The following is a 24561-nucleotide window of genomic DNA, read 5'->3' on the forward strand; positions in this document are numbered from 1 at the left end:
AGTACATCAACAACAAACATGCTTTCAGTCCATGCAGAAAGCATTACCTCAATTACATGGATTGATCTGTGTATTCAGGGGCGGAGGGGTGAGGCGGCATGTTGGATGACTCCATTCATTGAGGTGGCTACAACTTCTTCATCGTCATATTTTGCTGAAATTCTTAATTGATCCGTTGCTGTTTATCGTTACTTTCATCTAAAGTAAATTTGCCCATGGCACGCAATATCTCTGTGGTCTGTTTTTTCTTTCCTCTCCTGTGGGTAGCAATCTTTCTAGGGTAATGTCTCTCCAGGGTATGTTATCTTCCAAATAACATTCTCCTTGAAAGAAAGGCCCCATGAGCATTGATGGAATCAGTCGTGCACAGTTTTTGCTGCCTTTAGATTGCCGCGATTGGCGTAAGGCGTCTCCTTTTATCTGGGACTAAGTGAGCATTTTAGATTTGCTTCTTGCAAGTGGTACTTGTGTTAGAACATACTCAAGACACTGTAAATAGAGCATGACATTGCACCCTTAAAGGGATCATACAGTTCTGGTTGAGACCTAATTTCAGGTTTCTAATATTTTAAGGTGAGATAATGAGAAATGTCATATAAAATATGAAAGAGCATGCAATTCATTGAGGAATTCAACATTTATTTGATAAAAATTGGTTTTGAAGTAGCTGAGATATCCAAAAAGATCGATTCTTATAAAGTGTGGGACCCACACTTTGTAACGATCGCTTTGTTTCACTTTGTTTTTGAATGTTTCAGTTATTCAAAACCCGATTTTCATCAAATAAACGTTGAATTCCTATTAAAATGGTATCCTTTGTACTATGTTATAAGTGTTTTCTTGGTATCTTGCAAAAATTTAAAAGCCCAATTCTCATCTCAACCAATACTGTACTATCTCTTTAATGTCAAATTTGCATTTGTGTATGTCTGTGTGACATGCATATACTGCTCATGTCACTTATTGCATCTAAGCCTTCTGGAGGATAGCCTCTCTCTTCAGGAGTCATTCCCAAAACCTGCTGAAAATTCCTGAGAAGATGATTATATGTTTTAAACCTGAGCAACAAGCATCAAAGTTTGCCTCAAGGTTGCCAGCTATGATAAATGAAAGGAAACCTTGAAATTCATTTCTCATTTTTTTTTCAAGAACACACAGTATCTTTCAGCTGCTGTGTCTTAAAGAGAATATCCATTCACATGTGATGACATCAGGGGGGTATTTCATGAAGCATTTTGTCAGATATTTCGTCTGACAAAATGTTACAAGCTACTGAAATCCTTGCATCTGGTTGGCTGAGAGCAAATTTGTCCGACAAGTTGTCGGACAAAAATGCTTCATGAAATGCCCCCCTGATTCATTGTCTGCAGATATGAAATGGAGACCACTGATTTACTATACATCGTTCTTATGTCACAGTCATATGAAAGAGGCCACATGTGACCACTCATAAACCAGTTTACAGTAACAGTTTGAGCATGTCCCGATAAAGGTTTAATGCAGACCTTCTCTTGAAATTGAATTGTTGCCAAGGTACCGAGTTTGAAACTCTGGATAGATCTTGATGAAAACTCTGTTAGAGATGTTGATTTATAAACTAGATGCATACAGCCAGTAGGAATTTTCAGGTGAATACTGTGAAGCGAGGAATTTTAGCATTCAATGATACAGTGTAGACAAAAAAAAAAAAAATTGCATGCGTCTTAGTTTTGCAAATCTGGGCTCTCACAAAATTTGTGAAATTAAAATGCATGTGAACATTTCTGGTTTTACAGTCTTTTTTTTTAAACCAAATCAACAAAAGGCATTCATGCAGCACTTCCACATTAATTGCCATTTTCTACTTGGCTTTTTTCAACTGTTCATCAAATGAAAAACGTAATCCATGTCTTCGAAAGTCTGTGATGCAGAGGTCAGTGTAGACCATTGCCATAATTGTGAACTGGCTTATGCAGAAGAGACATTACATATACCATGGGGACATGTTAAACGTGAAGTGTGTTCTTTCCTCCCTGTAACAGGCCGTGACCGAACTGGAGGACGAGAAGAGGAAACACGCCCAGGACACGGCCCAGGGCGACGACGTGACGTACATGCTGGAGAAGGAGCGGGAACGACTGATGCAGCAGGTAAGGATTGCGGAGACCGAACTCTCTGCTGTGAAGATGGTGCACTTTAGGGCTGCGTTTACCATCTTTCCCCAGTTTGAAATGGCTTTCAATACCCACTATCAAAAGTCGTTTCCAAAGCCCTGTACAAACACCTTCCAAAACAAGTTGCGTTTATCAACTCATCGGCAACACGAAAACTGGCCTTGTCACTGCGCAGTTGCATTTGCTTTGCGTTTATCTTGCTTCTAGAAACATGTTTCTGGCTGAAACCTGTTTCGGAAAGCACAAATTTGCAGTTTTCAAAAAGGCTTTCCGAACCCCATAATCAAAACAGCATTGTGTTTATCATCTCTAAAAAAATCCCTGAAAGCCGTTTGGAAAACCTGTTTCTGCAAAAAAAAAAAAAGAGTTGATAAGTGCACCCTTAAGACAAAGCATTCATTCATTCGTTCATTCATTTATTTTACTTCCACACGGTCACTTGTTTCAGCCACAGGCTGTTCTTCCACAAGTCTGTGCATCTTAATAAAAAAACAGTTACATCACGTAATACAAAAAAATCATAATACACAAAATCATACTGAAGAAGAGGAAGAAAAAGAAGAAGAAGAAGAAGAAAAAAACACACACTTTAGCTTACAGGCTACATATCACATTCTATATTCCCAACTCCCCCCCCCCCCCAACACAAAATCTATACATGTTTGGACTTTTACATAAGAATAAACAAACAAATATACACAAAACACATGACTCCATCACTGAAACAGTCTAGTTAATCAAAAACTATATATTCAATTTAAATCGTGTGAAGGACATTTCTTTCAAATTCCTAGGTAATCGATTCCATTCTTTAATTCCTCGAAATGAAAAACTCCGTTTCTTAATAAAAGCAGTGATTGCAATGCACACCAAGTAGTCACAGTCATCCTTTGAAAGCCAATGGTATTTCAGAAAATCCAGGCAGCAGGATGGCAGAGGGCTTCAAGGTAGCATGTTTGGCATGATGGATTTTCCGATGTGGACAAGCCTTTCATCTTAATCATTGTGTAATACTGTACGCGCCATATATTTAGCGAGTGTGATTTTGCTGGAATCGGGACTTACCGACAATTTTGTGAGTTGTTAAATTTGCGTTTGGAGAGTACAGTAATGAACGGAGAAATGTATGCATTCATTTCTCATTCATGTCGTGATCATTGTTAATATTTTTTGCGTGTTGTTAAATTTGTGAAAATAAAAACCTTGCAAAATATATGGCATATGCTGTACTAATTTTTTTTTTTTTCCAACGGTAATATCACATGACTCTTTTATCAGAACTGGAAGGTGTTAGCATTAGCATTTTTTGCATTTGTGTATGTATATATGTGTGTATGTGTGAGTATACATATTATGTTTGTGTTTATGTGTGCAACACATGATCTGCAAAGACCAGATGTATTCCACACACAATCTTATGAATGCATGGTGAGAATGTTCTTCTTCATGCCAAGAAACTGTTGGTTCATGTGAGACAGACAACACCCTTCATGGAGTCTGTTGATAAGCATCAAAGCATCTGATGTGTGAAAGAAATTCTTGAATTTCAATCTCCCATATAGACAGCAGGGATGCTCCTTGGTTTGCTGACAGATGTGCAGTTGAATTAGAAAAGACAGTACGGCTGGTGATGGAGAAGGGGGGCCCCGGGTTTTGAAAAAGACGACAAAAAGAAAAGGCTTTGAGAGAAATGCATGTTATGTCATGCCATGAAAACTTTTGCTGTGCATCTTAAGGTGCAATGCGATATTGCGTACACATTGAGTGTTGTGTCTGATGGTGTTGGCAAAAAATGAGAAGAGAATAGGGTGGGGGGGGGGGGAGAACAGGCAAGCATAAGAAGGAGAGAATGGATTGACAGGCTCACTTTGAGAATGGAAATAATCCATCAAAGAAAGAGGGGATTATCGAGGGGTTTTCAGAGGGGTAATGGATTTGTTTGAAGTGGGTTTTCTTACATGGAAGTTTCACAGCAGGGAAGAAAAGAATGAAAAGATTTGTAGGATTGCGTCTTGCAACTTATCAGCTTTGAGGAAACAAAATAAGGAGCAGTGAAGCATTGTGAAGGTGTGAAGGATAAATGATTTCTTCATTCATTCGTTTGATTCCGTTGAAAAACACAGGTTAGTCGTACTTATGACAAGAAAGTCATGCAGTGCAGAAGAGAGACAGATGCTGTTGCTCAATCATGCGATGTTGCATCATATGGGGCCCCTCTCAGGAGCTGTTTTGTCACCAATTTTTGCACTCTCTCAAGAAAACATGTCCCAGTGATTCTGTGCAAGAAATCTCAAGAACATCACATGACATTGCAACTGATTACAAATTGCCCTACATTGATGCATTAAAATAAGCAAGTGTTTCAGTAGTAGCAGTGATAAAAAAAAAAATCATGCACATACTGTACACACTCCGGCTGGATTTGAACCAATGACCTCCTGATCACCGGACAGGCATCTTATCCCCTTGACCACAGAGCTTCTGCCCGGACAGCCAGGGCTGGTTCTAATCCTTATTGATAAATCCGACTTCAGAGCACTGTAACTTATGGCGGCCATAACTGGGGTGCTTCCAAAGATGGCTTATGAAATAAGCAGATGCGTTGCTACAAATGTCAGTGCATAAAATTATCTTTTGTCAGGCATACTTGAAGCCCTCCAGTCAGAAATTACCATAAAAAACAGTACCCAAACCAAATTGGTCTATAGCATGCAGCGAGTACTGCATATTTATCAAAATCAATTTCGTGGCATCAGTTGTAATGAAAAAAAACTCTAAACAAAATTTCATTCGTTTGAATCACTTGACATTCCTGCACATTCTCAACAGAGAAGGAAAATAAATTGTATCATGTATTCATTTTAAAATAGCTCATGGGGTGTCATGGTATATGATTGCCATTTAAATGAGTCTATCCCCTCTTGCAGAAATTTGCGTGGTTTCACTCAGTATTTAACTGACCTATAACTTTGTTTCTCACTATTTTTTTTCTCCACAAAACAGCTTTATCCTTGGACACAATTCTTGAATATGATTTAGTCCCTTTAAGCAGGGATGTTCTCCCTCATTTATAAGTGAGTAGATTTGATGGGGGGGGGGGGGGATGGGCAAGGAAATGACTGGATGGGACAATTTCAAGTATTGACTTGTGAGAGCGTACAGGTTGAGGAGGATGTACGGAGTCCATAGGGCAGTGCTTCTGTGTACAATGAATGATGAATGCAGGCACCGAAATTTGTGTGGTTGCTTGGAGGAGGGAGGTTCATGAGGTTCAGCTCCTTTGTGGATCTGAACTCTGGGTCCATAGGACTGGGAGGTCAGAGGTCGGCGGTGTATAAAGGATGAAATTATTGCTCTTGCTTGGGGGCATCTTTTTTTGCCTCGTTTCAAGGAACCCTGCTACTGACTCACTGTTCTGTGGATATGAAGAAAGTTGAGGTTGAAAAGTGCAGCTAACTTCGGCAGCCTTAGGCTTTGTTGTCGGAGGGCAGTGAATGGTTTGTGTCTGTGATTTCACCATTGGATGTGGTCTAATAGGTTGCGTTTGCAAGCAATAAAATTGTAGAATTGGGTACATTGTTCAACCGCAATGGCTGCGGACCCAATCGCATGAATGGGGTGAAAAGATTTTTCCTGCTCAAAAGATGGCAAATTCTTAACCATACATTGTGTTTTCCCTGTCCAGGATTAGGTTCTCTGAGCCTTGTCAACAGCCTATGGGCAGCCTTCCAAGTGGAACAGCCATCTAATTTTTGTCAAATTTTGTACATTCATCATGATCACTTTTTTTCTTTTTCTATTTTTTTTGGGTGGTATTTCTGTCAGTTTCTGGCAAGTGCCTGTATCATATTGACATGTTTTCTCAAAACTGTGAATACTGCTTACATGTACACTTCATAGTTGACTGTGACATTACAGGTTGAGAACATGAGTCACATATGATGTTAGATTGTTCTTTTGTGTTCATTAACTAGGGAAGAAACCTCAACGTCTGAAATTTGACTGTGCCGCGGTCATCAAATCACCATCATTGCATCCTACATCAATCCACATTACACAGTAATTTGTCTTGATGTAAATCCCTTGAGAAGTCACTTACAGACACAACAGTTGAATGGTAGATGTAGGAAAAGGTACACACTAGATTTGATTTGAATCCAGTTCAATGAGATCAGATTGGGTAGACATGGGCAAATAATTGTGTGACACAGGCAAGTGTTTGATTGTGCAAGAGATGCATGCTTTCACCCTAGATTGATGGAGGAGGTTCACTTAGAATCAAATCAAGTAGAATTCGAAACCTTCAGAAGAAGGCCAGTGACTCGAGGCATTCAATCTGAGCTGCAAATATTCACGCAGGTCCACCAGCACATTACCATAAGCACGTAGGAAGGTGAGGGTTATTGGCATGAGGCTGTGGGCGTCATAACAAGGAATCGGTGCTCTGGGACTAAAGCCAATGGGGGGGGGGGGGGGGGAACAGGGAGAAGAGGTTGGGAGGAGGTTGGGATGGGCTGCTATCAGTACCTGCCCACAGGCCATTATTTGTCGCCGTCCAGCTCTCCCTGTGACTGGGACCAATTCGGGGCTTGATTAAATCAGACAGAGAGAATCTCCTAGACACTCGTGCTCAAACATCCCGTACCGTCAGCATATGGATTTTCTTCTACCTGTTTTTTTTTTTTCTTAGTCCGTTTGTGCGTTCAGCCTCTTGGCGTGCTGATGGGCTGCCTCGTTGGAGAGGGCAGCTGAATGAGTCTTGGCAGAATTGGTTCACTTATGCTGGAGAAATCATCTTGGAATTACTCTGCATCCTTCATGTCTGTAGTCGCCTTCACACTGGTGGTGGTGAAATACCATGATATTTCGCATGGTATACTTTATACGCCGAACATTTCGCGAGGTTTTTCTTTTTTCACAAATTTCGCGAGTCGGGTGCTGTTCACGAATTTAAACACACGCAAAAATATTAACTCTGCTCCCAACATGAATGTAATGTGCATGCATACATTTCTCTGTTCAGTATTGTGCTCCACAATTGTGAATGTAACCACTCGCGAAATTGTCGGGAAGTCCCAATTCGCAAAAAATTAGACTCTAAAAATATGTGGTGTATGCAAAATGCAACGCAATGAGCCACGAAATACAGTTTGTCCATGGGGGAATATTGTGGTATTTAGGGTGGTAATTCAAAACTTTGCATGAAATACATATAGGAGATTTGAGTGTGACTCCTATGACAAAATATACCATTGATCATACACAGAGACTCCAACTCTCCCGTTTTCGACGGGAGATCTCCCGCCGAAAGCCCATTTTTGCAAAATCTCCCGTTCTCCCGTTTGAGATTTGATTTCTCCCGCCCTGGCTCTGTGTCTCCCGGTGGAAAAGGATTTCTTACTTATTGCTATCGTATGTTGAAAAAATAAGCCTTAGATAGCACCAGAGAACATCTACAACCCTAGGAACTTCGCGTTTCGCACACATCAACTTGGAGTCTCCCGTTTGCTAGGGGTTTCGGGCGGGAGAATCTCCAGATCAGGAGGTGCTTGGGGTTGGAGTCTCTGCATACAGTGGTGTATTTTGCGTGTGACTTGACACATGTCCCGTCTCTTCCGTGTAATGAATTAAAGATTCTTGGAGAAATCAACAAAGAAAATAGATCATATCAAATCACAGTATTATTTTGTGCACTGCAGCATACAATGTACTTATATTGTATTCCTTTAATGATAGTTTCCAGAAGTACATGTATTCTGTGTGTATGGAGCAGCCTGGTGTTCCCATTTCATATCCGTCAAATGCTATTGCATTTTTGGTAGAATTCCCATGATTGAGGAAACTATAGAGAGAAGTAATAAAGGGGGTATCTCACTGAGCAGTAAACATTTGCGAATGTTTTTCTTGTTGAATTCAAAATTTCTTTGCAACAAGAAAAACTGTAAGCGATAATGAAAACTGCTTGCGAATTTGATTGCAACTGTTAACAGACTTGATTGTATGTTCAAAGTTTCTTTGCGACAAGAAAAACTGTTTGCGGCAATTAAACTGCAAATTTGATCGCAACTGCTTATGAACCCTGATGAACCTAGAATTTGCTATGTTCGCAAACATTTGCCATTGAGTTATATATTCCCCTGAGAAAGGGAGAGAGAGAGAGAGAGAGAGAGAGAGAGAGAGAGAGAGAGAGAGAGAAAGTGGGAGAGAAAAAAAATGAGCCCTACAAGATTTTCTTTTTTTGAGTGTGAGCAGTGCTGGAAAGCATTTGAAGAGTAAGTTGAATTAAATGGGACTAGACAATACAAAATTGCTTGTTGTGTAAGATTTGTAAGATTTTATTGGCTCTATCGACCCCCTCTCGGGGTATGAGAGTACAAACATATTTACAATATATGAATACAAAAATATAAGTGATAATGTATATGTACATATGAAAATAACAGATATGAATAAATATGTTTACAAAACAAGGCGTAAGGACGTTTAACTACTCTACCACTACGTGTACAAACATTCACATCTACTTTACTTTCTACAAAAATACTGTCTTTCTTCTTTGGTATTGAAGAGAACTGAAACATAATAATTCTGACAAATTTGGCTAGTTTTTTTCAAATGGCAAGCATTAGTTGAATTGAATAATTTGGCCATATGTAATGCACTTGGTCTACTGGTACAATGCTAGTGAAATCTAACATTTGGTTTTATTGGGATATCTCAAGGCCACCTTGGTCTTATCATCTTTCATGTATGCCACTGTGGTTACTTGGATACAGAATGACCACAGATGTAGAAATGTCTTTTAGACGTATGGGACTTCAAGTGACTCCTATTGCTTTAGGGAACGTGCAAGAACATGAGGTGATAAAATCTGGATCAGTTTCATGGAGAACATTGCCAAACAAAAATATATACTTAATGACATATAAATATTCTCTTTCAAAAATAAGGAATTCACTGGCCATTTGTTTCAGACTAAAGTAACAGAAGTAATTGTATTTAGATGGCTGTCGGATACCATTGCTAGATGCCTTTTTGATGTTCACATGCACAAAATGTAAGTCTCTGCAACCCTGTTAACTTTCATTTGAAAAAAAAAATGAATAGAGAGTTGCAGCTCGCTGTAATCTTTATCTTTAAATCCCAGATGAATTTTTGGCCATGATTATGTTCTCCTTTAAATTTTGCTATCAGTCCTGCCACCATGGCTGAGGTGGCAGGGGCTGAGTGACTCATGCTAGAAGATTCAGGCTTGGACAGCCCATGCCAGCTGGCTGGCTGGCTGGCTGACAACAAGCTGGCTGCTGTAGGGCAACAAATTATGATAATTACAGATTAGTTTCCTCCTATTTGCATATAGGTGAGAAAAAAAAAGAATAGGAGGGGGAGGAGGAGGAGGAGGATGGTGGTGTTACAAATGTAAAAGAGAGAGAGGAAGATGAATGGTTAGCAAAGGAAGGGATAGGGTTGAATGAGGGTGGCTGCAGCATTTGTATTTAAGAATTAATGAGATGCATTGCAAACAGGCAGGGTCGGAGGATTGAATCATTTGCCACCCCCTCCCCCCCCCCCCCCCCCCTCAGAAAAAGAGAAAAATATATGTGATGTTGATATGCGTGATGCCCAAGTTATGCTGTGTGTATACATGGGAAATTTTGGAACAGCTTTTAAATTTTTTATCAACTGGAGAGGCATTTTTTTTTAATATTACAAACATTGATGAAATTTATTAAACTAAATCAAGATTTACAAAAACAGAATAGAGCTATTAAAACAAAGAAGACAAAACAAAAAAGAAAAGTAGCCAAACAGCTTCCAGGAGCCAAGCTCACTGGAGAGGTGTGAGGTGATAGCATCACAACCCTAGTACTAATATCTGATCCATCCTAAGTGACTGTGACCAGTTAAGTGTCACTGTCCCCAATATCACTGTTTTATGGAAGCAGGTGAAGTGACGAGATTCTATGTTTTTATGATTTTGATGAAACTTGCACTGCTCTACTTGCTCAAAACAAACTTGAACTTGTGTTCCCCTAAACTGTTTAAATCATTGAGCAACATTAGCACTCAAGTTGGATCAGTACCCATACTTCGCATTTTAGCAGAACAGTGACACACAAATAGAGATCTGTGGTGAGAGATAACAGCAGCGGTATAACGAAGAATATGAATCAGTTTTTGCTACACTTTTGTAGTGGAAGATACAGGAGAACTGTCATCATATTTTCAGTGGTGTTCCTTCAAGACATCATCATCCTCATGCATTGATACAAGCATGTAGTACAACAATACAGCCTTTCATGTCATTTTTGTGCAGTTCTTGATTATTGCCCTATGACCAACAATTTGTTTCTGTTTTGTATATTGCAGGTTGATTTTGAGAAGGCCCAACAGCGCAAGTTGGAGAGGGAGTGCAAGCGTGCCCAGGGACGGATGATTCAGGAGCGCAAGAAGCATGCGGAGATCTTCAAGCTGATATTGGACAAGCAAGTCCAGCAGCTGACTGAAGCCCAGCAGCAGGCTGTGGAGTGGGAGACCCAGGCCCAGGCAATGCGGGCTGAGACCCTCAACGCCTCAAAGCTGGCTCTAGAGGAGCGGAACAAGAGCGTCAAGATGGAGGCTGAGATGGAGAAAAAGTTGTCGGAGTTTGACATCGAGCGGGAGCAGTTGTTGGGACGGTTGCACAGAGAGGAAATGAGGACTAGAGAGCTCAAGGAAGAGCTAGAAGTGCTGAAAAAAGCGATGCAAAAGTCCCCTGACTTGGTGAATGGACAGATTGCGGCTGGGAGTGAGCTTAATAGCAATGCCAAAGGCAGTTCAACAAAAGGAGTGTCCAGTAACCTTGACAGTAAAGTAGCGAGAAGTAAAGATCCGCCCGGATCTGCACGTAAACCAGCTGTGTCCAAGCCAAAAGCGTCCGCAAAGATTTATGGTGCCAAAGGATATAAATCTCCCCAGCGATCAGACAAGTCTGAAGGCTCGTCATCATCATCCTCAGAGGACCTCAATGCAGCAGTACCTGCCAGCAGGATCAGGTCTGTAAGTCCTGCTGTTCCAAACCCCAAGACCAGTGTGCCTGATGGCAAGAAACCCACTGTGACCTCAAAACCAAAGCCGAGCACTGCAAGTTTTACGAAGGGTGCTGGCAGGGAACACCGGCCTCTCAGTCCTGCCTCCAGCCTGGATAAACTTTCAGGGAAAGGAGCTTCCAGCTCGCCATCTTCCTCTCTAGCTTCCCAGAAGGGGACCAAGATTCCCAGCAGTAGCGCCATGTTTGCCAACTCCTCGCAGCTTAGGAAGAGCTCGCCAACAGTAGCTGTTGTTGCACCACAGCCCAGCAAGTTCTCAAGTGTGCTCCCAGACACTGCAAAGCAGCAGCAGGCTGCCAAGAAAGCTGTAGACATCACAGACTCACCAAAACCTGATAAAGCAGAGCCAGCTGCTAGAGGCAATCAGGTGTCCAGACCCACTGCCTTAACATCTGGAGAAGGTGCATCAAAGTTCAGGGAAGCAGTAGGAAAGGCTGCCCAGTTACGTAACGCTCTGACCTCACCCAAGGAGCATGAACCAAGGGACAAGTCACCATCGCGAGGTTTCGGTGGTGTCAATGTTCGGGCAGCGGCGGCACAACTTACTAGCCCCGTTGGAAAGAAACTTTTCAACCCTCCAGGGAACACCCCAAACAAACTTAATTCTTCCACGCACTCAGAGCCCAGTGGTACCAGCCAAACCAAAGAGGCACCCACTGGTGGTGGCAACACCACCACAGCCACTGACAAAGCCAAGCCCGCAGTGACCTCCCCTTCGTCCATGGCGCCGGGCAAGCGCAATGTGTCACCAAGAGGTACTCCCCCTCCTATTCCACCTAATAAACCCACTCTTATACCTCACAAATCACAATCTTCTACTTCATCTACTCCTTCTTCTTCTTCTTCTTCTACTACCACCTCATCTTCGTGCTCAGTTGCCTCTCCAACCAATGCTTTGCCCCATTCAACAGCAACACCATCACCACCGTCATCGACTGGCTCCAAGGTGGAGCCCTCCGGTCCCAAGAGTTTCCCCACTTCCAGCCCCTTGCCCACTTCCAGGAAATCTGACTCGCTGGTCGAGGCCCGCAAGCAGCTTTTCGCCAATAAGCTTGGCAGTGGTGTGGGTATCAGCGCCACTAACCTGCGTCCGCCCTTTGAAAGCAACAACCCCATGCTCATGGTCAATAACTCCAACTCCAATAGCCTGGAGTCCCTTACAGAAAAGGCCTCGTCGCCCCTAGCAGCTGGAGGGGCCATGCAGGGCAAGGCTGCCGCCCAGGTGGGTCATGTGACTAGCAAAGTGAGCATGCCCAGACCGGTCCCATTGGTAGTCAGTGCACTGCCGTGACTTGTTTTTCTCATGCAGGTAACGCTAACCCCCCTGCCCTCTTCCCTTCAGATGCTTCTTGCCTTTGCTCTTTTTTTTTCTCCCTTGGTTGATGTTGGTAACATCTTTTGCGCTTTTCTGTTTTTGTCGTTGTTATGGTTTGTGTTGTTGTTTTTTTCAACAAATATCCTTTGAAGAACCCAAACTAATCCAAAACTAAAAAGCACTCCATTGGCGCTGGCTTGCATTGCACCTTGATGAATTCCATCTCATGAGTACAGATGTTAGCTGTAGCTATTTAGGTCTCCTACTAACATGACAAAAGTGCGACTGAGACACAAGCTCTCTCCAGTGGAGTGATTGAAAAACTACATCAAGACACGTTGTGCCCTCAAGGATGGTGCCAGTGGTAGGTAAGTGCATCACGAGTCCATGGCGATGTGCTGTTTCCTTCGCCTTACTGAGAGAAACTCCTCAGCTGTTGCCCTTGCTGTTCTTCAGGACCTGTTTCCTGACCTTGAGACAAGTAACCAGAAGCTAGGTCATTGGTAATGGTAATGGTCACCTCAAGAGTTTTGATAAGTTCTCCTGTACTCTACTTGCCCTATGGCTTGTAGCAAGTTGTGACATTGATCCAATGTCATGGCCTTACAAAGACAATAAAATGCCAAAGACAACCGGCCCAAATCATGAAGCACTTGGTGTTTGAAAATGTTAAACCAAAGCAAAATTTCAGCCAATAAGTCAGGGAACCCCATCGTCCCCCCCCCCAAAAAAAGGAGAAAATCCTATGTTATTCCTTATCTTCCAATAAAAACAACAAACAAACAAAATGTTGAAGACATGATACATTTCCAGCCAGACGATCAGAGCTGTTTTTGAAGACATATGTTTACCCATGAACTTCCTCTTAAGGCCATTTTATTTGTGTAGATCTTGATAGGGTTCATTCACCAAAAGGAACATACATTGGAACGTATTGTAGATCCCTGCAGCAATTTGAATGCTAGGAAGGTTATGTTCCTTATTGATCCAATGTCATGGCCTTACAAAGGCAATAAAATGCCAAAGACAGCTGGTAAAACATTTTGGAAATGCTGCTTACTCCAGAGGAAATGAACCAAATAAGGATGACCATCAGAAAAACAATGTAATTAGGTCTAACATTCCACCATGTTCCCCTTTGACACAGATGTTATACATTGCAGTATCTTTCTTTTGATGATTTGTGTCCTATTTTTTTCTTCAATATATTGGCATTTTGTTGGTAACACGTCTGTAGTGGCAATATTTCAGTGGTGGTCAGTGTTGCCTTTACTCTGTTGGAAATCCCTCCTTTCCTGTCTAAGGCAGTGGAGAAATTAGTGAAGGTCAGTGGTTGACCAACTGTTCTTGACCGCTGAATTTTTCGCATAATTATTGATGCTGGTACAGACTGCAATGTGGCCGTTTTTTCTCTTTCTTCTTCAGAGATGCCTTTAGGTAGGAAATCATGTTTATCTGGAGAAAATACAAAGTTTTTGAATTATTCAGTGTGAAGGAAAGTGCTTAGAAAGAAAACATGAGAGATGCACCAAACAAGAAAACAACCTGAATTTAGCCCCCTGTGATGAATATCATATCACCAAAAATTTTCATCTATAACTTGATGCCTGTAGTGTTCCTTTTTAGAAATGATAAAATATTACAATAATAGAAATAAGACATACACCACAATTACTGTAATGAAACACTTTACTGTTTTTCTTTTGATTAAATGCCTTTAATATTTTGATGGCTGCATCTCATGGGATGAAAGGATTATGTTACTACCCTGGAGAATAAACACATGTTGCTTAGCTGATTTCCAGACATGTGTTTAGAAATGTAACATCCAACCACAGGAGCTTGTTTAGAAGAGCACACAAATCGTCACAGTCCAAATTCCGATGAGCATTATGATTTTGCCAGGTGGTGTTTTTGAGCAGTGTGAGATGGAGCGATTTACACTTGTTTCAAGAAAAGAAATCACATCAGAATTGCTGTCACATGATCACATTTATGTAGTTTTTCTCTATTTCCATCCAACAAAACATGATAAATAATACAAAGCACACATTTGACGAATTATGTTGTTTCAACAATACATATGAAGTGCAAAGTCATAAAGTATAATACAAATTGTATGTAGAAATGTATGTATGAGTGAAACCATGCATATTTTGCAAGGATGTCATTTATAGCCATTGAAAAGTCACAAGAGGCACATCATTTTTAAACTCAACAGTAGTCCAGGACTCATTGAAGTTTGCCCTCTCTCTTTAAAAGAAAAAAGAAAAAAAGAAAGAAAAAGAAAAGAAATGATCAAGAAGAAAGAATACACAGCAATTTACAAACCGAACAGATACATTCCGCAGCAACAGAGTGGTAAATTGCCAAAATATGAGACCCTTGAAAAAAAAACATGACCTGGAGATGACGGCTTTCTTATCCCTTTGATTTTTTTTTCTTTTTAATTCTTGTTATTTTGCCACTCAAAATGTTAGAGAGGATAACATGAAGATATTTTGATGCCTTCTGAAGTTTCTTGACTCTCCTACCCTCCTTATCACTCGACGCACAAATCATTCCCTGATCCCATCTCATCGACGTTGCTCCCTCGTAAAATTCCTTCTGAAATATCTCGGCTCAAAACGGCCGTTTTTTCAGCACGCTGTCATCGCCACATCTGAAGTTCGTGCCCACTGACTGTCAAAAGCAATGAAGATGTGAATGTAAAGCCGAGCATGATATGATGAGCATAAAAGGAAAATGTGTTGGCAGCAAAGCCAGAAAAAGAAGGAAAAAAAAAGCTGAGACCAGTCAAAGATCAAAAGTCACATAACTCTCTCCTGGCATATTTCACAGGCAGTTTTGCAAAATAACAGGACATATACTTACAGATATAGCAAAATTTAGCAGAGTTTTGTGTCTGTTATACAAATATGATTCCCCCCCCCCCCCCCCCCATTGGAGTCCTGCCTGTACCAGCCAAGAGAAGCACCCCAGCACTGATTGAAACTTTGCCATTTGTCCTACAAAGCAAGATTTGAGCAAGTTAGCTAACTAGGACCAAAGTTACTTTGATTTCATCATAGATGACACATAATAATTGCCTCTCTCTTTGTTTACTACGATGACATCCTCTTGGTGCATTTGCTTATGATATGTCCAATTGGAAGTGCTCACTACAGAATATTTATTGAAAATTCTCGGAGGAAATAACAACAACATTTAAATCCAAGTGAGTGATAGAATTTAATTTCTGATTGATGAAGGATATACATTTTAAATCACAGGCAGATAACATTGACGGTTATGATCAAGATGAATTAAAACTTCAAAGAAATAATGATATGACCACATATAAAAAAATAAGTCACCACCTATGAGATATGAGAGGAAATTTCAGCTTTATCTAAATCCCGAGTGAAGGATAAAAGAAACAAAAAGATGAAGGATCTGAATTGATTAAGGATATACATTTGGAAATACACTAGGTCAAACTGCACTCACAATAATGAATACTTATTCTCATTTTGTCATTCTAGATTCTCTACTGTGAATTCAGCCACTTGCGATTTTGTCTTGCAATACAAGTCTTGATTGGCAAAGTGCATGTTGCCCTCACAAAGTGAACGGGGCATAGGCCTACAGTATTTCCCAGATTCTTCTGAGTAGATATACTCTGTGGATATCACAGGTGACACATACTCTCCTTAGAACTGTCGGCCATGTACCACATTTTTCTGCATAATCACATAAACATACGGCTGAGCCAAGCCTCAGTTTTATGTGTGCATAGAACACAAGCGCTGTCTGCAGATGCTTTTCATAGTATACAGATTACCCCCTGTACACACACAGCAGCCTGATACCTTGTACCGCACACTCTCTTTCTATTTCCCCGTCATGTTTGGCAGATTCAACAATTTGAAGAACCTTAATGCATGTGGTGGAAAACTCAACCAGTCTAATTGACTTGAAATAAAAACCTGTCTGGGGGAAAAAAACAGCAACAAAAAGTCAGGTACCAGTCGCACCTGCCTTGCACACAAAGTTTACAGATAAAACAGTACAAAACAATGCAACACGTCAAGCAACTCTTCATTACTGGATTAAACCTCCCATCTCCACCTCAAAATCCCTCTGATGTCCAGCTGCACCTGAACTTATGCAAAGTAGATACATTATTGCTGTACTTTGTTTTATTTTATTTTATGTCAAATTTCTTTCTATTATTTATTATGATTTGGTTTTTTTTTGCAACTACAGCAATGTTTATTTCATGTGCGCAAAATGAAAAAAAATTTGTTTTGCTTGTTTCTGTTGGAAATATGCAATGAAGAACTTCTTCATCGATTTCTGTTCTTATGAGTTTGAAATAACGTTTGCACCCTCTGATCCATATTGTGAATTCTTGCTTGAAATGACTGCATGCAGTATTTTCCACAGCCTGAGCAGAGATTTTTAGTCACTCCTCATTTGTCATTGTTGTTGGAATGTCATTGCATGAGCAGAATGTTGCATATGATTTCTTTTGGTATGAAGCATGAGGTCACTCTTTGTCATCAAGCACATTGGTCATCGTTCTGAATTTGAAAAGCAAATGGTGTCGAAGTACGGTTGCTTCTCTTCCCAGATTTGGAATGATATGAAATATCCAGAATTAGGCCTACTCCTTTTTAAGACACACATTTCAAGACGTGGCCAGTTTTGTTGGACCGCCAGAACAAATATGGGAATAAATAACTTGAAATAACCCTAAACATATTCAGATAATGTGTTTTCTCATGTGAAAATATCATTCTAGTTTGGAATTCAAATTGGAGCATTCATATTTCAGACACATGCTGCCTGCTGTTCATTGGCTGTATATTATCCAATGGGTCGGTCTATGTGCGAGAATTTGGTGTTGTATTGTTGGATTATTTTCAGTATCTCTCTTCTTTTGTAAACTCTGTCTTGTCAATGTTAAGATTAAGATGATACCATGCCACACAATGTCAGTACATGTCACAGTACTTTTGTCTTTTCCACTTTTACTGTATTTCTAGTGTTGTTTCAGCTTTTTTTAATTAGTTATTGTTGAATGTGGGCTTTGTGTATTTGCGTATACACTGCAATACATTTAGCTGCTTTTTTTTTTTATTCACTAGCAGGCATAATGATGTAGATAGGCGTGTAGTTGATTAAATTTGGCCAAGATTTTGCACATTCTGCAAAATCAGATATTGTTTTCTTACTTAGGCATGTGCAATTTATTTAGAGCTCTGCGCAAGAAATCAATCAAATTCATTTCATGAACTGACTGATGAGTTTTACTAAAGTTTGACAGACACACAAGCCTTAGAAAAGCAATATCGACTTTCAGTTTGTTTTAAAACTACACTGTAATTATCTATATATGGCAGGGAAGCTAAATGCTTCTGAATCATTACTCGCATTCACACTGACAAAATAGCGTGATAATGATAGCAATCTAGACCTCGAGATTTTATGTGCCAGTACAGATTGACAGAAATATCCCGCTAATTGCCAATCACGATAATTTGTCGACCAAACTGCAAGCCTGAAATCTGCTGAAACTTACTCATTACCCTTGCCTTTGTATTTGTGCTTTGTTCTTTCATCCGTGTTTTGAATGACGAGACAGAAGATCTCAAGATCTTTGCTCTGGCATTGACAGACCTGCTGCGGTGCGAATTTTTGTGATAATTCTGAAATAATCCAAAGATTTCTTTGGGATATGGATCGCCATGCTTATCGTGCTATTTATTGGGATTTTTATGTCCACACAGGTAAAAATCTTGAGATTTGAATTGCGATGCCAATCTCAAGCCCACTATTGATATTGATGTACACTACCTTGAATCACTTCAAGTAATGATTGGATAGACCAGATAGTTTTGATCCCACCTTAACCCCTCTCCATTAAGGCCTATAGTTTAAGCATGCTGGATAGTGATGGGACTTTCTTAAGTTTATAATCTATATTGAGCAAATAAAAGTTCAGCCACTCATTGATTCAGACTCATGTTATGATCAAGGGAAGAATTAGAAAGATGAGAGTGTCATTGATTCATACCAAAAGGTGATTGGGTGCACTATCAAGGTAACAGTCATTAAGCAGTTCATTCAACCTGCTTTACGTAATGGCCTAATCTCCGAGGCGGCTTGACCTCTTTTACCTTTTTGTGTTTCTAATGCTCACGTTAATCTGCCTGTAATCTTGACGCATCACTCTGTCCGATAGCATCTATCGTCCAGTCCCTTTATACTTCAATTCCCCCCAACGCCTTGTCTGAGGCTTTGACATGCAGTGTATGAATGGCACTTACAGAGTACCTTGGAGCTCTGCTGCAGGTATAGGTATAAGTTTGTGCATTGCGTACTAGCAAATGTGCTGGTTGAAGAGTGCTTATATTACCCCAGGTCGGAGAACAGCTCTTTGTTTTGTTTCATTTTTAGACCGGAGAAAACACAAACTTTTTTTTTTCATCAAAAACAAGATTCTTTTGAAGAACAAGGACATTAAGCATTGCAATATAGGCCTACATGTACTGTACTGAAGCCTCTGATGAAAGAGAAGAGGTTCTGGTTGGAAGTATATTAACCCATGCCTACTCTAGAAATGTGAGTCGTCTATTGTCAACCCTAGAACTCCCTTCCCCCACCTTCTCAGTTTGCTTCTGCTTAATACTGAGAGTACAATAACATGTACGTATATTAGATCGTCCTGTCTTGTGTTCCTTGGTAACATTATCCATAGCGATATGAACAATTCGTTTTGCTATGTCCTGTGCTGTAAGATTTGCAGACTAGATGCCCCATGCTTTAGTTCCATCCCTTCTTCGTCATCTCTGGATTGCAAAGATGAAATGTTTTCAAGTGGGAGAAGGGTTTCCAATGAGTTTTGTGTTCATCTGTTGCAAGATGAAGTTGTGGGAATGAGTTCATATAAATGCACAGTAAGTGTCTGTCTCCCCCTCCCCTCCTACTGTTCTATATTGACAATAGCCAACATTTCCCCAACATTGAATAATTGGTTACTTTTTGTTACCATAATGGTAAGATTTGGGAGTGGATGAGTATAATGCACCTTGTTCTACCCTTTTCTTCTCCCTCATCTGTTGATGATTGATATAGCAAATGTTTGAAACTATTCTTGGAAATGTGTTTCCTCCAGTAGATTAGTAGATTTGTTATAGCAAAAGATAAAGATTTGAGAATGAGAACATTTATACAAAGTGTGCACAGTGCTATGCACCCCTTCCTTTTTTTTATAGGATGAACGCAACAAGTATTTTTCAATTGTTATTTCTTACTCCTTTGCACTTGCTACTCCTATTCCTGACCCCATTACTTTTGTAATCATTAAATGTGCCATAGCATATAATTCGTAGGAACTGAATTTGTTTGATGTCATTTGTTTAGGAAATACACTCACACACTCACACACATAACATTACCTCCATATGCCTCAATTTCTTCAAAAATCTGGGGCTGGTTTGGATGATCATTTTGATCAGCTTAGGTGTCTGGTTGGTAATTCTGATAACTTAGGTGTCTGGTATGGTGAAATGAGATATTAATGCATTATCTATGATAGAAATAAAGTGAATATTAGTTGTCTGCCTAGATTTTTTTCAACCCCATTCAGAGATGAAAAGTACTCCACTGGATTATGCAACTTGACATTGAAAGACACCAAATATGAAGACCACTCATAGTTACAACCCCTTAAAGACCAATTTATACAAGTCATTCATCTCTCCTGTTGTTCCATTTTATATCCTTTACTGACAAAACACCAAGGTTTCTCTATGGCAGTTCCAAGAAGGCAATGACACTACCAATCACAAAAAGTGGAAAAACAACAACAACAACAACAAAACATCCAGTCATATAGCTTTATATGGCACAAACGGCACAATGCAATTCAATTAACGTTAACCCCTGGGATTTGGTCCAATGGCAACATTATTGACGTCTATGAAGCTGTGGAGTAGTCAGGGGATTGTTGGCGACAAATAACAAGTTGGCTTGATTGATTTTTAGCTCGTTTGGCCATCTGCTGAAATATCAGTGATTATGTGTAATTCGTGCCGCTTACATCCAGATGTGAGGGAAAATAATTCTAATAAATGTTGAATTAGAAATACCATAACCATACACAGATACCAGATGTATTTTTTTTTATCGAGGTATCATTAGCATGAAGGCTAGTATTTTGTTTTAATCCTATTTTTGTGTGTTTTGTTCTTGGGCTATCATCTGCTGGAAATATTGTAGTATTATCCTTGGCCCAGTGTATTGTAGAGTGACAATTAGTAGTCATCGTGTTCAATGTCCAGCAAGCCATTGAGTTTCAAATTGATCTTGCAGTTGACTTCAACTTTTGACACAGGTGGCCCTGATGTGAACCCATTGCAGCACTTTGAATGCAGGGGATGAGGTGTGTCATGCACAAAATGGTGATGTCAATGAACAGCTGATCATTGCGACGATTTTCCTTCAAGTTAAATCCAAACATTGCAAATTGCGCCCATCAGCAAATATGTACGTTGAAGCCTATGCTAAGTGGTAATGGTCAACTCCAGTTGAGATTGTATGGATGTATTTGTGAGCTTTCATAGAGATGTAAAGTAGTATACTGTAAAACATGATATATTCGCGGCATGAAATTTTCGCGAATTGGAGCCCACAGCCTTTTTCGTGGCATGAAATTTTCGCGAATTGCTACTGGCATTCAATGCATGTAGTGTAGACAAAAGCTTTCGCGTGCATTTTAATTTCGCGAATTTTGGCGCTCGCGAAATTCGCGAAATTAAAGTGCACGCAAAAATTTCTCTTTTTACAGTAGCTGTATACGATTTGTAACAAGGATTTTCAAATACTGTAAAACATGATAAATTCGCGGCATGAAATTTACGGAAATTGGAGCTGACAGCCTTTTTCGTGGCATGAAATTTTCGCGAATTGCCACTGGCGTTCAATGCATGTAGTGTAGACAAAAACTTTCACGTGCATTTTAATTTCGCGAATTTTGGCGCTTGCGAAATTCGCGAAATTAAAATACATGTGAAAATTCCTCGTTTTACAGTATATCCCAGCTGGGCCAGCCTACCCACTTCATGGTATCTGTCACAGGGGACTTTCCTCTGAATGTGGGGAACGAAAGTCCTCCCTGCGACTGGGATCTTTTCTATAGTCAAAGGCTGACTTTCTCTAAATGCAGCAGATTGTTAAGCAGACCATTCACTCAATCAACTCCTTCAACTTGTGCAACTACAGTGCCTCGAAATAAGTAGCCAATTACACAGTGTTCTTATAATGTAACAAGCAATAAGATTTATTATACTCGTCTCAAATTATGGTCGTTTACAATTATAATAACATGGTACAAACTTGAATACAGATTTCCAATTCCACTTGATCTTGAGCTTGGTTGCTCTGCTCGTTGGTTTATTCTAGAAGCTCCCGTGCTTGGTTGCTCTAGGTTGTAGACGATGCCCTGCCTGAAGTAGCGGGTCGTCTCCCCTTACTTCTGGTCCTCTCTGGAACCCTAAACTTGGTCCTCGCTGGAACCCTAAACGGTGGCTCTCTCCCTGGAACCCTAAACACCCTGTTAATTTAATAACATGATACCTCCCTTATAATTTGTGGTCTTTAGTTATTCCTGATTCTTATTCATATAACTTAAACAAAACATATAATTATATATTCCATCATATCAACATTGATTAGCCACACATAATTTCCATAATAATGTTTCACCATGGATAATTATCTTTCAATGTGGAATAGGGGTGATTAATCAGCCCATTAAAATCTTAGCGTTGTTCTAATTCTCTATTTCTTTCACAATGCAATTAAAATTCGGTTTGACATACAACCATCACACATACAATGCAATATCGGGAATTACATAGGAACTTACAAGGCATAAACAACTTCAATTAAATGATCGTGTACTTACAACAGTTGTTGGTGTTTACACTCGAATCCTCCTAGATTCTCTGCTGGATGGTCAGGCTGTCCCAGCCGAAATGCAACAATCCCTGAATCACACTGATTCCAAATAACACTCTGCTACTCTAACTTCGCAATCTCGAAGTACCGTAGCCTGGTCCTGAGTGTTCCGCAAATAATGTGGCATCTGAATTTTGTGCCCAAACACTGCATATTTATACATTTGTTGGACCATAGGTCTCCATGTAAAATTAATTAAATGAAGTCAAGTGACTTCCTAGAAAGTTTTCATAGAAGTCCTGCCCCCTTTTCTTATTGGTTGGCGTTTTCTGTCTGTCAAAACTTTCCTGAGTATCTCATTTTGCATTGGTCAAGCCTCTGCTTGACGTCATCACTTCCTGTCCACGGAAACCAAAATTCTTTGAAGTGGTCCTGTTTTGACCTAGCTAGAAACTTGTGTTTGACGTCGTGAATGACGTCCACATACCAGATAGTATGAGGCATACTACCAGGGATACCCTTTCCTCGTATTTTGACGTCATGTAGGGTTTACTCATCCCTAAAACATTTAATTCCAAATCACTCTCTTTTACTTTGATTGTGCATCGCAACATCTCCTTATATGGTTATTTTGATGCAAGCTTTTGTCTTTAAAGCTGCACTTCTTTTGTAACCATTGCCATAACATCAATTTCTTACATGAGCTACACAATAACCAGTAGTACAATGAGACAAATTATTACGTGACAAATACAAAATATGTCATATCATGACACAACCCCCCATTTCAAGATAGTACTGCTATCTACAATAGTATTTTCACGTATGAAACTAATTTGTCCGTACATACACATGACAATATCAACATTCGATAATCCCCTTGATATGGGTAAACCTGCCCCTCTTACTCTGGACATCGGCTAAGGAAGTCTGCCCCAACGTTATCTGTTCCCTTGACAGCGGTCACGTGGTAGCGGTAGGATTGGAGGGCAAGTGCCCAGCGCAAGACTCGGTTGTTTTGCAACTTAGCCTTGGCAATGTACATGAGGGGACGATGATCCACCTCAAGTTCAAACTCTCTCCCATATAGGTAAACATCGAACTTTTTTACTGCCCATGCAATTGCGAGGCACTCTCGCTCTATGACGGCATACCGTCGCTCTGTGTCTGACAACTTCCGGCTGATGTATGCGATAGGGAACTTCTCTCCCTCTACGCGCTGCATGAGTACTGCGCCAATGCCTACGTCAGACGCGTCAGTCGCAAGTATGAACGGGGATTCATGGTCTGGAAGATGGAGTATGGGGGATGAAGTCAGTCGGGACTTCAGCGTGTTGAACGCCTGCTCTTCCAGGGGTCCCCAGTCTACGCGGTTGGCTCTGTCTTTCTTTGTTAAGTCCGACAGCGGTGCGGCGATAGCTGCGAAGTTGGGTATGAACTTGCGGTAATACCCAGCTAGCCCTAGAAACGCGCGTACCTCCCGCTTTGTTTGCGGCACTTCCGCCTGCAAGATCTGCTCTACTTTCTCGGGGTGAGGCTTCAGCGTGCCGCCACCTACGACATGCCCTAGAAAGTCGAGCGTCTTGAAGCCCACATGACATTTACTTGGCTTCGCGGTTAACCCAGCATCTGCAAGCCTCGAGAGTACAGCTTGCAAGGAATCCAAGTGTTCTTCCCAGGTCTCGGAGAACACAAGGATATCGTCGATGTAGTTCACTACATTGTCGAGTCCAAACAGCACTTCTCGCATCAGCCGTGAGAAGGTGGCTGGTGCATTCACCATACCAAATGGCAGCACGGTGAAGTGAAACAGGCCTTCAGCGGTGACAAATGCTGTTTTCTCCTTATCAGACTCGGCCATGGGTATCTGCCAATACCCCTTGCTGAGGTCGAACTTCGAAAAGTACTTACCTCTTGACAGCTTCGCTAGGAGAGTGTCAGCAATCGGAATAGGTTCTGGGTCAAACACAGTTATAGCATTCAATTTGCGGTAGTCGACGCAAAATCTGTTACTTCCGTCCTTCTTTTTCACTAGTACGATCGGTGACGCGTACTT

General features: G+C 40.6%; 1 protein-coding gene across 2 annotated transcripts in view; it reads left to right on the forward strand.

The window, feature by feature from the left end:
- The window catches only part of LOC139724105 (uncharacterized), a 134373-nt gene that overhangs the window by 56249 nt on the left and 53563 nt on the right, over positions 1 to 24561 (forward strand). For both annotated transcript variants that reach the window (XM_071635303.1, XM_071635304.1), the window contains 2 exons: positions 2022 to 2129; positions 10524 to 11997. In XM_071635303.1, the coding sequence (XP_071491404.1) occupies positions 2022 to 2129; positions 10524 to 11997 (1582 nt within the window). The remainder of the gene's footprint in view (positions 1 to 2021; positions 2130 to 10523; positions 11998 to 24561) is intronic.

This window comes from Diadema antillarum, unplaced genomic scaffold (assembly GCF_040938485.1).
Source record: "Diadema antillarum isolate AM-2024a unplaced genomic scaffold, OU_Dant_1.0 scf00000207, whole genome shotgun sequence".
NCBI classification, from domain to species: domain Eukaryota; kingdom Metazoa; phylum Echinodermata; class Echinoidea; order Diadematoida; family Diadematidae; genus Diadema; species Diadema antillarum.